At 32.1% G+C, this 15,705-nt stretch overlaps 1 protein-coding gene across 50 annotated transcripts in view; it reads right to left on the bottom strand.

The window, feature by feature from the left end:
- RBFOX1 (RNA binding fox-1 homolog 1) overlaps positions 1–15,705 on the bottom strand; it is an 873,300-nt gene that overhangs the window by 3,256 nt on the left and 854,339 nt on the right. For 46 of the 50 annotated variants that reach the window (XM_084536908.1, XM_084536919.1, XM_084536930.1 and 43 more), the window contains one exon: positions 1–76. In XM_084536908.1, coding sequence (XP_084393034.1) covers positions 1–76 — 76 coding nt within the window. Of the gene's footprint in view, positions 77–12,444; positions 12,498–15,705 lie in introns of all 50 variants that reach the window. The other 4 variants (XM_084536942.1, XM_084536928.1, XM_084536933.1 and 1 more) reach the window with 1 other exon arrangement.

The following is a 15,705-nucleotide window of genomic DNA, read 5'->3' on the forward strand; positions in this document are numbered from 1 at the left end:
CACGGCACCAACGCCGTAGGTGGCTGCTGGAGCAAGTGTGTGGTGGTAGGGGTCTGCAGCATAAACTCGTCCGTAACTGCAGAGAAAATAAAGTTGAAGATTAATGGAAAAAGTGTTATAACTAGATACTACATATATTAACAAAATGGTTATATTTCTATCCAAATTCATCAGAAATAAACTCACTCTGCAGTTTCAAAAACAACTGTCCTTTGGGAAATGTTAAGGTTATGAATTACAATAAATGTATAATTAGTTTTACTACACTATTAAGAATCAGCATCAGGTTAAGGAGGATGGCTATAGAACAACAGGAGGCACTCGGTTTTAAGGAACGTACTTATTGCATATTTTGCAATCTTTTTTATCTTTATCTGTTTTTCTTTTCTTTCCTTTTTTTTTTTTTTAATCCTTTTAATCTTTTTTATCTATAAATTTATCTTTTCTAGAGAAGAGACAGTGTCATCCTAAGCCATGATACTTGCACAGCTGAAGCCTGAATTTTCCAGCCGAGTTCCTGCTACAACCAGGCAAAGACAGTGATTTTTCAAATCAGATTTTTGTCATTTCTCCTCTTATAAAATCCATACAGATGAAGTTAATTCAAAGCTTCTTTGCATGTATACCTGGTCAATTTGCTGGCCCAGCCTGCTTCACCTTGAGATATATAGCTTTGCTTCACAGTCCAAGTCTGAATGCAGTTACCATTAGTGAGATACATATTATCTAAATATAGGTTTCTTTGAATGTCTAGTGTTTTCCTGTAATCAAATAATTTCAATTTGATCTCAGGTGTCATATATAACAAAAACATTTAAAATTACAGTAGTGTCTTGCATAGAAGGGCTAAATTAATAAGTTAATTTTAGTAATATCATTGATCTCTCTCTCAAAAATCATTATTTTTAACCTCATGTGATCAGCAATCCCAGAGTAGTCTCATTCTTTATAGTTATCTTAGTTTTTGGATACAAATGAACACTTGTTTTTTTTCTTTTTATCTCATGCATTTGTTTCTTCACCATCTGATTAGCTAAATAATCAGCTGAGGGAAAAGAGAAATGAATGTTTCCACAGCATATGCAATCCCTCACCTGCTGCACTATCTAAAAGCAAGAGGATTCAGCTCTGACAAGGCAGACTTTACATGAACGCCTCTTACTACCCAACCAACCTCAGGCTCACAGACTTGCAGGTGATATGTTTTGCCTTTTCCAAGGACATATAACCACATCTGAATAAAATATATTAAAAAAAAAAAAAAGAAAGAAAAAAAAAAAAAGTAGAATAAAGTTCAGTAAATACAAACTTCAGAGTGTCAAAGTGTGCACTGGTTGGTAGGAGAATACTTGGGAGTAGGCCATTTTTTCCAGCAACAGAGTGCTGTCAGTGCAATTCTCTAAAACCTGTCTTGTATGGAGTTGAGCTTTACTGCTCACTCTTGCTTTAATCCTGAGCATTTTACACAGGTCATCAAGAAGGATCGCCATTTTTACAAACAGCCCTAACAACATTTTCACAAATAGACCCAAATCTCTGGACTTGGCCATTCTGAAGAACAGGCATTTCTGTACCCTCTTCGCAACCATGTTCTGAAGTACCTAAGATGAATAGCTCCTCTCCTTTTCTCTGTCTCAGACTTAAAGGTTTAAAGTGGAATATTTCCATGGCATTTTAACTTGATATTAAAACGTAAAACTGTTTTGTGGCATCTGTTATCCTTTTATCTTTATGAGTCTAAATCCACATACTGTGTTAAATTTCAAGAGCAAACTTCCTATTATTTTTAATGGAAATTTTGAGTAAATGCAAATCATACATTATCTCCCTATAAAGTATTCCATAGCAAAATCTGCATGTTTCACTACAAAGTAAAACCATAGTGTCTGAATGCCTTCAGTTGTACTATCTTGTTTACTCAGTAAATTCAATTTTCTATTAATGGGTAATACATTAAAAAGGAATTAATCTATTGAAACTATGGAAGTACTACAAGTTCATGAATGTGGGCTCAGTTTCTTGTGCATAGCCATGTTTTCTTTGGATTTTACCAGAGAGGGCCTCAAAGCTATTGAAGATAGACATGAATAGCAAGGGGAAGCAGGGATGGGCAATAATTTTATACTTTATAGCCTTAAAACTCAGAAAAATATGCATAAAAGACTTGTATAAAACACACTATTTTCTTTTTTGCATCCAATATACTGGTAAGTGAAGGATGAAATTTATATATAAATTCTATTTAAACGCTGGTATCCATAAATGCCTATCTTTGGAAATATATTTGATCCTTTGAGAAAAAAAGAGTTCTTAGCTCAGGTTTGACAGTGACTGCATACTCTGCAGCCTCTTTGGTTGGAAGGAGCATAACCCTGGTAACCATCCACATTGGGATGTAAGCATTGTAATATTTAGAAATTTAAAATACTTAGCTTTGATGGTGAAAATACCAAATTGATATGGGCCATTTGGCATAACAGAATGTATTTCTCATTCATCTCCACTGAAGTAAAAAAGACACCTTATTTTCCTCTGTATGCTTATGCCCATTTTAAAGTCCGAGAATCCATTTTAAAAATCATTATGATTCTAATTCTCTCAAGTCAAATCTCATGTAAGAAAACATCTAGAAAGGGAAAATAATTAATTTAAATCTAGACTTATTTCCAGCTCTATACATTTCCTTCATATCCCTAGTAACATGGAGGATGAATTGTAAGTACTATTATACTATTATACATGCTTTAAAGTCATGACTTATTTTTAAAGCAACAGGAATTGGTATATTTTCCAAACATACTGTTTTGTTTTGTTTTGTTTTCTGATTATCTGGTATTACTGTAATGCTAAGGAAGGACTGTAAGTTTAGAACTGTAAGAATCACATTAGTTTTGGTGTAGTGCAAGCCATTAACTACAATGGGACTTACTGTGACCTTTTTTTTCCTCACCACTCTGATCCCCATTTACTGCTGCATAATCAACTATGTAATACACAAAACAGAGAGCATAGTGGGTCACCCATGGCAAAGGATTAAGTGGCCAAAATGCAAGGGGTTCTTCTAAGTAGGAGGGTACAACATATTGCTCAAGCTTTATTAAATTAGGTTTATATTTAACCTAAATCATCAGTGAAGTGATGAGCAAGTGGTATAATAAACAGTCATGGTAACAGTGGTTAAACATGTTACATCAATATTTTACTGAAGTCTGGACAAGCAAGATGGAACATATGGATAAATAAATATATTAAGCAATTTCCAAAGAAAGACCAGATGACTGTTCCAAGTCAGTATTTTTCATCCTATTGTTTAAACTATGATTCTTTCTTAAAACAAAAGAGCGGTGAAGTAATCCTAATGTAAAAAATGTGACCTTACTTAATCCCTGCTTCTTAAAAATAATGTTTTACATTTACATTAAGAGAATGCTGAAGTTTGTACTGTTATGTTAAGTAAAAATAGTATTTCAGAACCAGTAAAGTTTGTATTCTTTTTAAAATATGAAACATTCCCAATTTTTCCTTTATCTTTATTGGAATCCCACTTGAATAAATGTGTGTAATGTAAACATGAAATAAAATGTAAAAAAAAAAAAAAAAATCTTCTAAATCTTCTCTAAAAGAAAATAAAGTATATAAAATTAAATTGCAAAATTCTCTTTCTTGCAACCTCCTACATACACTTGATGCATATAAGCACAACCATGGAAGAATATATTTCCAAAGGGGAGAGAATCCATGCTCAGATATTATCTGGGAAAAATGCATTGAAATTCCTCTGTGATGAACAGACTTTTTCCTCCTCAGGGTGACCTCTACCTTCAGAATATGATGGTTTTATTATGATTAATAAATTTCATTTCCACAGAGGAAAGGAACAGTGTCAGCTTAAACTTAAAGCAAGTAGGTTTCTTTTTAAATGCTAATTTTTAAACACGCCCTTGCATGACACCAAATTTAGAAGCTCATAAGGTTAGCAGAATAGATTCTGATTTTCATGCTGAAAATAACACAGATTTAAACTATATTGTCACACTGAAAAATCAGTAAACTAGTATAGTCATATAGTCATTGGTTCATTTATTCACTATTATGCCAGCATACTTTTTTCTCATTAAATTAGTGGCATTTGAATGCTTTGTGATAACTTACCGTGGAAATATTCATTCTAGGTAAACAATTTACTAAAATTTAGAACATGTAAATGGCAAAGTTTTTACAATGACTTCATAGTCGAGGTGATTATCTATGCATCTTACAGAATATTAAATCAATGTATCAGTACTTTATTTGCACTTACAAATTCTTTACTCAGGAACACAACAGATGAACAATTGTGATGCACCAGTAATGCGAATCAGGTAAGTTTCACTATTTTTCAGTATGTCTAGAACAAGTATTCAGGACACAGCATGAAAAAAACGTGATGTTTGCTAGCATTTAGTTTTACTGGCACTGGTTTTTAAGTAGCTTGACCAACACCTTACTGGGAAATACTTGGGAGAAAAAATCATCATTGCAATGCTAACATTTGTAGCATTATAGCAGCAAACTCTTTACCAAAAAAGAAATCCTCATATGGTCTTCTCTACTCAGGTTATGTGTCATTTTTTTCCAATGATTTTCTGTAAAAGGTTTAAAATTGCTCAAATACTATATAAAAGGATATTTTGTTTTGCCCACTGCACAAACAGAAAAAAAAAAAAAAAGAAAAAAAAAAAAGAATTAAAAATGGTAACTGAGAGACATTCATTTTAGTAGTGCCTTTGAAATTGAATATCTTTCTTTAAGTCATCAGTAATAGGTATTACTAGAGACTCTTAAAAATAGGGAAGGTTTGCCTTTCTCTAATTTTTATTACCATTTTAGGTTTTTTAGTTCTTTGTTACTGTGGTTGTATTTTCATATACATCTAGGACAGACAATCTGATACCCACTGTAGACAGTTGGAAGATCTTTAATAACACATCTACTATAGGGTTTAATGACAACATTAATAAAGAAAAAAAATCACACTATAAAGTATACAGCAAGTTAAAACATTTTCCTCTGTTGTTAAAAATCATAAAATGAGATATATTTTTTAAACTTTTTAAAGGATCTGATGTGCATAGATTTCTGAATACTATCACTTCCCCCCACTTTTTAAGACTAGATATTGATAGAAGAACTGCAGAAATTGATGATTCCATTATCATATAAAAACAGAAGTTAAAAATTTGATACTACCTCAGCCAGTGATCAAGTAAAAATTAAAACTGAAAATAATATAACAAACTAACTGCATGATCTTTTCCCTTGTTGCTTTCCATATTACAAGCAATGCATATGTATCCTCTAGGAAGCTCATATTTCTAACTCTTCGCAATATTACCCATTTACTAGCTTTGATTTTAATTGAACAATAAAATCATAAAATTGCCGCTTCTTCAAACCTGTATGTGTTGAGTCTTCAAAAAGTATAAACTTACACAAATACTAGTATTTCCACTTATTACTAAATTTTACAAAAAGGCAACTGAACAAGTTAGCCTTAGCTAGGTAAGAAAAGGTAGAATACAATGCAGAGTGGTTCAGTATTCCTACCCTAACTGTTCACCTAGGAAATGAGTTCTATTGCAGGATGTGCCTCTTGCTGTTCACAGCTGGCATAAAAAGGGCAATCCAAATACTTCCTCCATTAGACCTTGATGCAGAATTGCAGTAAAATTGTAGACAAAAGACATGAAGATTTCAGTGAAGCATTGGAAGGAATACAAGGAAAGCAAGTTACCTGGCCTTATCCAGATAAATGATTCCAGTAGCTAACCAACCTGTGTTTTCTCTTGGTCACATGACTATTATGATACCAAAACCAGGTGACAGCAGCAGGAGCTCCTTTGTATCCACACCAGTTACATAACATATTGCAGTATTTTAACCTCAGTTGGTCATCACTGTGCAGCAGTGGTTGTCCTTTCACTTAAAATTCTCTACTTATCAGCTTATGGTGTCCAAGGCATCTGCAGCCAAATATTTTTAATACTTTTGGATATTAATACCAAATAACTTTAGGCATTTAAATCATGCAAGTAAGCAATGAGTCTCTCTAAATAGCTTGTAAGGAAATGAGGAAAGAAGTCTGTCCTAAGTTTTTACTTAATTCTGAGGAAAAAGTTTGAAAACCGCTGATAAAAACAGTTTCCAGTCATTTTCCTTGATTGTAAAAGTTAAAAATGTTAAAATCCACTACAAAAAGTTTTAAATGCATAATACCAAACATTAAGATAATTCTGCAGGAGCATAAAATATTCCTTTGCATATAATTTTCCTCTTCCACTACTGATAATGCTTTACAGTGTTGTGATGTGCAGCAGAAAAAGACTTGGGAAGATGTATAGACAGACATAGCACAATGAAATAGTGAATCTTCAAGGTATACTGCAGTGGTAACCTCCTGTATATATTGAAGACCATGCAGGATTTCCTGTTAGTATAGCATTAACATTCCTAGGTTTTCACAGAGATAAAAAGTGACCATAGTCTATAATGATAATCAATGATCATAATAATAATAATTAAAAAATCATGATAATAATACATCATGATAATGAATGATTTCAACAAAGGGATCTTTGTAAATACATTAGTGATAACATTAGAAGCAGTCTACATTTTTCTTCCAGTTGGAGCCAGAAGAAATTTTAAAAGCCTATTCAGATTTATCTATATGCAGGGAAGAATTTCCAGCTCTTGATGTTACTTATGTAATATCTGAATTTGGCCAGATAATGAATTTGGCCCATTATTAATTGGCTCACTAATTATTGCTAATTGATGCATCCTTTGCAGAAATTTCCATCATTGGTGTTCAGACATGATTTTAATTTTTATTTCTGAATGACAACCTACAGCTTTTTTTGAAGTCTGTTATATGTTTACCGTCATCCAAAGTTGAGCTGTCACCTTGTTAAACATTTAAAAAAATATGATTGATATCAATCAATTTGCAGAAATACAGAAATGCAACAAACTGCAGCACAGGTGACATCCCTCCTGAGCTGGCACTGAATCATTACTATATAACAACCCTTAAAAGCTCTGTCTCAAATTTCAGTCTTGCTGTCAGGATTTACAAATGGACAAAGGCAGATTCCACTCAAGTCTGCACTTGATGTTTGCTTAAAAATGTAAAATAATTATGTGCTACCAACAGCACCTTTTTGTATAACCTCTCTTCAATAAAAAGAGACTTAATTTATATACCAAAATAAAAAAACACTGGGCAAACTGAGGCTTGCCATCAGGTGACACCTTGCCATCAGGTGACACAAACTGTTGTATTTCAAAGAAAAACAAGCATTTTTATTTTTATTTTTTTATTTATACAGCATTTGTCTATTACTGCTGCTGTTATATTTTGTGGCAATAAACCCTAAATAAATTCTGATCTAGTTCAGTAACAAATACACCAGACAATTCTTACATTACATTCTAAAGCAGTCTTTTTTGCTTGTGTGTAAAGTTCAGTATTACACAATAACATTTTTTTTTAATGTTTTAAATGTTACATATAATAACCTCATGATATTCATACTGAATCCTTGTTTATTTAATTTACTAGTATATAATCATACATACAGCACACACACAAACTGCCTTTCATGTGTCCTGCTTTCAGTCTATGAGAAAAAAAATCTATTTGTTTCATTAAGTAATAGTAAAAAACAAAACAAAACAAACAAAAAAAAAACAATACAGGGAATGCACACATGCTTATATGCACTTGTTGAGGGCAAACATGGATTATTCACTATTTCTGTTTATCAAAGGAACTTCACATTGCAAATCCTCCATTTACAAATCACAGAAACTCAGCTTTTCTTAATCTTGTCGTGTTGTCACAATTGACTAGCCATGTGAACTGACCTAGAACTGTAAGCATAGGGAAGGCAAGCTGTCAAAGAGATAATGACAAAGATGCCAAAAAGGTCTGCCAGTGTTTTCAGTCAGTGAGAAAAGGAATTAATCAAATTTTAAGAAAGAAGAGCAGAGAATAATCAAAGCATTTACTGATTTTTATCAACTGATCCAATAGCTGAACATCTTTACCACAGAACTACTAAGAGCAGTAACAGCAGTAACAAAAAGAATTCCATGTAAGCACTATTTACAGCAGCAGTAAAGGGAAGTTTGAAGCACCAACAAAAAGGACACTTGAATTTATAGAAATTTAATAATGTGCATTAGTACAACATTCCATAGTTTTTCCAGTGCAAAAACTTCAGTATCTGCTATTTTTTCACAGGGAAAACCTGTAGAGACTTAAATAAATGCTAGCATAAAGACCTTACAAATGCTCCTTCATCTTAATTTTTTAATTCATCTGATTAGTGGAAGAGATTAACATAATAATAAAAGCATTTTGTAGAAAATGGTTATTTTCCTAAATTGCTTCATGAAATGAAATCAATCCCATAGGCAATGATACTAAGAAAGAAACCTCTCACTACTGAACCTATGTCTTTACACAATAATTCAAAAAGGCTGATGCAAACCTCCCTAAAACTGCTTTTTTTTCAAAGCAGCTTGTATAATATCTAATGTTTGGAAATTCATTTGAAAGAGTACAATGTGATCAAAGTCTCCTACCAGAAACCTAATATGTCAATGAGATGTATGCAAGGATGTATGGCAAAATTTGACCAGATAAAATTATTTACGTACATACATAGCAGAGGTAGACCACAACAGGTACCTTACCCATTCTAAACACTTTGTCAAATATTAATTTGCTTTTAAGGAAGTATATCCATATACTATTGTTTCATGACTTAAATTTGTGGTAGTGTTAATGTTGACAGGTAGTATACAGGAAAATTGCCATGACTTGAGCAATTGCCTTAATTAAAAAATGCCAATATTTTTTTTCAAACTATTTTGATAGTATTAATGTTTGCCTCTTCACACTGCCTTTCTTATGACATGTTTTTCCTAAATTGAAAATTGAACATTTCAGAATATTTGTTTTGGAGACTGTTTCTTTCTCCAAAGGGAGGCTGAAAACTTAACGCAGGACTATCAACTTCTAAAGCTTTATAACACATTTCTTTTACACACACACACAATCCCACCTCCTAGGGATTACTCTGCTCAAATTTTACATAAATAAACACAGTTACAATTGGACATATATTATATCCACTTTTACCATACTTCATTCCAAATTCAGGCTTACATATACCTTTTTCCTTTGTCTCTGTTATTTCAAAACCATAAATTGTATATACACTTGGGAGAAAAAATAATATCAGCCGTGTTGATATATATAAATAATGTCACACTGGATTTTAAGAGTGGTGTAAATATGGAATAATGATCCTGTTCCATTTTAACACAAAAATCATAAAATGCGATACGCAGGTACATCCTAGAATGAACTTGGTAAAGACACTAGAAAATATTTTTTTCTTTATAAACTATGAATTTTGACCTTACAAAATTTAAAAGAAAAAAATATATACTGAACACTGATTTGAAAAAATCATTAAAAATATTAAAGATTCAAAATGAAAAATGTTCTCTAACCAACATGTAAATAAACCATAGGTTTACTCTGGGTTTCATTCTGATTTATAAGGAGACTGATAGGCTAAGATCCATTTTGCTTCCATCAGGCAGAAAACTCAGGATTAATTCTCCTCTAATATAACCATTGTCAGAGTTTTGCTAGAGGAAATTCTTCAGAGATCCTTGTTTAAAATTCCATCATCAAACTGAAAGCAGGTTTCAGATAGTTTCCCTACCTCTGATCTAGTTTAGGTCTGTTTGCATACTCTTTAATCATGCCTGCCAGAGAAGATCTATCCCAGAAGCACAAAACTTCTCTTCTGAAGAGTAATTATTTTTAGCTTCAAAATGCACTGGATGAAAAAGCAAAATATTTTAAAATTTCCCACGAAAGGATCCCTCTGTCACACACTAGTATGTCTTTCCGGTGTATAATATTCACGCAAGAACAAATACACATACAGAAATAGAAACATGTATATTGACACATTGGCAATAGCCTTTCATTTTGGTTTTCAAGATTACTTAATTTCCTAAACTAGGAAAAATAATCTCATGTAGTTGATGGTTATATGTCCTCTGGCAGAAATGATAAAGCATTAGGAAGAGATGAGTGATTATTATCAGCAGAATCACCCAAGACTTCCCATTTCTATTTGATGGTAAAGTTCCAACCAAAAACGTACTTGTTTTATTATTATCTGAAATCTACAAACACTTATATTCTTTACAAGGAAACAATATAAATGTATATATACTCACATTTCAAACATTGAGCATATTATCAGAACTTTCATCTTAAATCAAGTTTGCAAACACTTGAATTACTGTAATTGAGTTTAGAAGCACTACTAGCATATAAAATTGAATCGTAGGTGTATTGCATGCATCTGAAAAACCACATGACTGTCAGCTGCTGTTCTGAAAGATTATGTATCTATATTTACTTCATGTATTAAAACACAGAACATTAGATAACAAATTAGTTCAAAGTCAGCCTACTGATTTGAAAGACCAAACACAATTTTGGCAATTTGTACCACACAGAAATATGGGCCAGAGTATGATTTTTTTTTAATATAGCCAGAAGTCCTTTAAATTCTGTCACTAAAATTTAAATATACAAGGAACGGAAGATACAGGGTTGCTCCGTTTGATCATATAATAAAAAAGGCACCTACAGTTACCTATCATTAATATTTATCATACTGTCAAGAACATACCTAACAAAAACACCCTATTTATTGCAACAATTCAATAATTTAATTTATAATAAATATATTTAAATATATAAAAATATTACTGGTAAATTTATAATAATTTACCAGTAATTTACTGGTAAACTGAAAAGTTTTAGTAAATATACACAAAAGTCCATTTTCTTCTGTGTACAGTCCACTGAATTTACTGATGAACAAATATATTACATTATTGACTGGAATTCCAGAGTAGTGATTTACAGCATATGTATAGTATAGTCTTGGATACTTGAATTCTGTGTGAACTGAGGAAGAAAATGTCTACGGGTATAACTAATGCTTAGAAGCGTTCACTCTGTAAAAGAGGGAATTGTTTTCAGGACAAGAAAATTATTAAAGACCACATGTCTCTGTCAAGAATTCCAAGTTCAAAAGTTGCTAAAATGAGTTTCTGCATACTTACTTAGTAAGGCATTGGTTTATAAATTAGTAGTCTAATGAGTACTCAGCTCACTATAATCCAGAACAGGTGAAATAAATGAATGCCAAAATACAAATCTAGTGAGACCAAGAAAGTGTTAAATGTTCTCAAAATGTATTCTGCTAATAATTCGGGACTCTGAAAAATTCATTTTTGATTTTTTTAGAAAGGAAGAACTTTTCAGATTACCAAAAATGCTGTGGCTACCATACAAATCATAACAATCTCAGCATATTGTGGCTTTAGCTATGGTCTTCTTTTTCATAAATACATGTTTTTTATTTGTTTCTCTGTAGGTCACTCTAGGATAAGCAGAAAACTCATCACCTTTATATCTGTTAATGTACAACTCTGTATAAATAAACATTTCTTAATACCAACATTTTGTTCACACTATATATCCTTTCATCCTTCAGTACACACAGCTCCATGAACTCAGCAGATTTTTTTGTGTAACGCTATCAGCAGAATACGGCCCAACACTGTTACTAATTATTTTGGCTTTTGACTTCTTATGTAGTGACATAACATCATCCTTACCTGTATTAAGACTAAGATTGTTCAACATCTATTACTTAAAAGACATTAAATCCCTTGACACATATTTTATATTTATAAATTACCATTAGTAAATACTTTTTGAAAACATTTTTCATTCTTCTGTACCCAACATGACAGTATACCAGCAAAGCAGCTAAGACTTTTTACTTACTAGAGAGTGATCCTCTGAAGACACAGACCCCTCTCTCCCACTATCTTATCCATAGGATAGACTTTGTGAGTGCTTTAGGGTCTGCAGTACCCTTGTGGGCAATATTTGCCCCCAAAGAGTTGAAAACTGTTAAATCTATAGCACTTACAATGTCCTACATAGATCTATCTCTACCTAACTTACTCTTTTCATTTGTTTTGTTTTGACTTTTTAAGTCACAATCTTGATTGTACTGCACATTACGTTTTTATGAGAAGGCTTAACATATCCTTATTTTTCTAGGCCACATAATATTTAAACTGAAAATAAAACACCAAAGTCAGCAAAATAACCTAATGTCTTTTATATGGCAGAACCTAAAGATTCAAACTACAAATTAATGAAGCTATTCCAAAAATTTATATTATGGACTTTCCTATGCTTTCTCTTACGATTAAATGCAGCATGTGAAAAAGGATATTGAGACCTGGATGGATGCATCAAGAAGTATCAATGATTGTTACCTGCAGAGGTGTTACAAGAAATTTCATCTGCTGCAACGAAGACGAATTGATTTCTGCAAGAGAAGATAAAATTCACAATACTGCTTGCTGACTGGGAAATGTGCTAGCTGCCAATTGACTTGATGTTTACAGATGGGGTAGGGTAAGGGTGCTTAATTTTAATGAATGTAGCAAGAAAAAGTGTTGACGTATTTCAGTACTATAGAGTTTACAGCGATCATGAGGTAGACATGCTGGGATCTTTTAAATGAAATAATGGTGACATTTGGGTATGGACTATGTACAAACTCTTGCATTGGAAGCTTCATGTTCAGTGTTACAGGTATGTCGTGTCAATATATTTATGAAGTCTAACAAAAATCAAATTATATTTATATAGATATAGATAGATATTAAAGGGAACTAATGGAAATATGTAAAAAGTGATACTTTTTTTTTTTAATGCAGTTTATTTCATATATCTTAAAGGAAAATTGAAAGTAAAATAACTTTATATGTCTAAATATGATTGCAATCAGAAAATGAATTTTCTGTGATTTATATATAAAAAAGGATATAGTATATTTTCATATACTGTCATCCAAAGATATACAAAAGTGTTTTTTTCAGAATCTCATGAGAATAAACTAGAGGTATAAGCAATTTAATATAAGCCTTCTCTTGCAAAATTCTTTTCTTTTTTTTTTTTTTTTTTTTTTTTTTTTTTTTTTTAACCAGGTAGCATAAAAAGAGAAATGCTAAATACAGTAGTATTTCAAAATCTAGGAAGCTCCGTTATAGTAGAAATCCCAATTTGGCCTTTTTGAAGTCAAAGCAAACAGGATATAGGTTAATGGAAACTATATTTAAGTATTAACATCAAGTGATTCCTTTATATGCATATGCATAGCTTCCTTGGATGATGTTTGTGTTGTGCAGGAGTAGTAAAGAACATGGGTGAAATTATTTGAGTGCTAGTTTGCTCTGAATTGCAGCTAGCTCCTCCAGCCTGCACTGCATGGTGAAAAAAGAGAGTTTTGCACAGCTTTAATGCAAGAGTCTACCAAATAAAAACTAGAAGGAACTACATCTATCTCGTACTGAGGACTACTGGAAAACTCAATTCTGTAAAATAATGAAAACTGTGTCAAGCATTAAGTGCTCTGAAGCTCCTATTGAAAACTATTCAGTTCAGGAGCAAACATCTCTTAGGTGTAACAGAATCTTGAAGACCTAAGTGAACAACAACCATTTCTATTACTTCACCTCCGGTATATTAAAGACACTTGAAATTCGAGTTTAAAAATCTGCGAACCTGGTTACTTAAAAATTCACATGTTGAAAACCAAAGAAACAAAACAAAACCGAGGGATCATACTATAGGGACAGGAACAAGATTAAGAACAAAAGCAGTAGCTTCTTACTGCCTCTATCTCAAGAGTTACTAGCACCTATCATCTAGCATAAATGAACGTAGTGACCAAATCTTATTTTTCAACTAATTCCTACATTTTCAATTGGATGTGTAGTTTGGTAGTTTTGTTCTTTATTTTATCATCTACAGCAATTTAACAAGCTAATGAGATCTATCTTGTACACAATCTTAAAAAGATATCTATATTTAAAAAAAAAAAAGGGGGGGGGGGATAAATTTATTATAATAAATACAAAGCTACTCCATATTTAATAGATAGCATACTTTGTCACTGAAGTTAACTCATACCACCTCTTTTATTGTCACCTCTTGTGAAAACTACATGTAAAGAAACAGATTATTTTTCCTAATAGAAGCAATTTAGACTTACCAGTTACTAGCATACAGAAAATCCTTTTCATTTATGTCTGTGAAGTTATAAAACTGTCTTTCCATCTAATGAAAACAGCCAAAAAAGTGGCCAAGTGTTCACATGCAACATTGACTCACAGATGCTATATCTTCAGATGCCAAAGTACAGAATTATCTGTAAGAATAATATGCTAGTTTGGTTATTTACAGGACAGCAGAACACTAACTTCTATTTGTTTTCGTTTGTTTGAAACAACAGATGCTACTGAAACTGCTCTAAATTCTCACCTTTTATTACCAACTCTCCAATAATTACTGATAGAAAATGCATTAAGAAAAAAATAACCTGAAGTGAAAGCTATCAAAAAAAAAAAAAATCTACCCAAAACATTCCCTGTTATACTGCTTCAATTTACATAGGAACATACTATCTTTGCTATATTTTGCTTTTGTAAAATTTATTTCACAACACTACAAATCAAATTTGAAAGTAAGGAAGAAGTTGCATATTATTGCACACAGGAACTGTGAGAATGAAAATGATACTGTATTAATCTATGGGAAGATAAGACTAAATTGTAGGGTTCAGTAAACTAGTTAAATTTTTTGTAATATCTATTTGTTATTGGTAACAATTCAAAGCACTTGTTTAGTAGCTTGATGACTTTAATGTTTTTACAGAGACAAGTTTATAATTTAGCTAAATAGTGTACTATTATTTGCATAGACTAGAGGAAGAACTGAGAATCAGAAGTTCATGTGTCTCACTTGCTGTCCAAAGGACGTATTATTCCTTAGTGTGGAGAACCCTTAATTTACAGGACTCCTGAGTTCAGCTGACCTAATGATGCATCATATTCCATTTATCTTACAGCATATGAAAAGCAGACCTGGAAAAGGGCAGCTAACCCAACCCAGTCCTTTGAAAATGTGTGATTGTTTCCTTAAAAGACCAATTACAAGCACTAACTGCAGTGAGTGTACAAGGCTTAACCTCATGAGTAAGGCATGGTGGAAATTCAAGATGCATTTTAGGTTGTTTTAATGTTGCTCATCATTTCTACACTTTCTGTTGACTCAAAAAGGTAATATATATATATAGGTAGAGTACAACTTTATTGTAAAATAAGCCCTACTCAATCTTTGAACAGAAACAGAATTAATGGAAACAGAATTGTTTCCATTAATTTAGTTTACGTGTTAACAACAAAGGCAAAGGACAAAATTTTTACTGCTCATTGTTTTATACTTCAGGTGTAAAACCCCCACATATTTAAAATAAATAGGACTTTTTTTCTCTTCTTTAAATATATATTTTTAAATTGTTACTAGTTGTAAGTGAAATAAATGGCCATATTGAAAGAGTAACATGAGAAATACATTGATTTGATATATACATTTGATGTATACATTCAACATGCCAGATATTCCCACCCTGGGCTAAATGCAATCCTTTTAAGTGCTAGAGCAGTACCCTTAAACAACTTGAGCTCTCT

The sequence above is a fragment of the Aythya ferina genome (genome assembly GCF_964211825.1).
Source record: "Aythya ferina genome assembly, chromosome: 15".
Classification (NCBI taxonomy): Eukaryota; Metazoa; Chordata; class Aves; order Anseriformes; family Anatidae; genus Aythya; species Aythya ferina.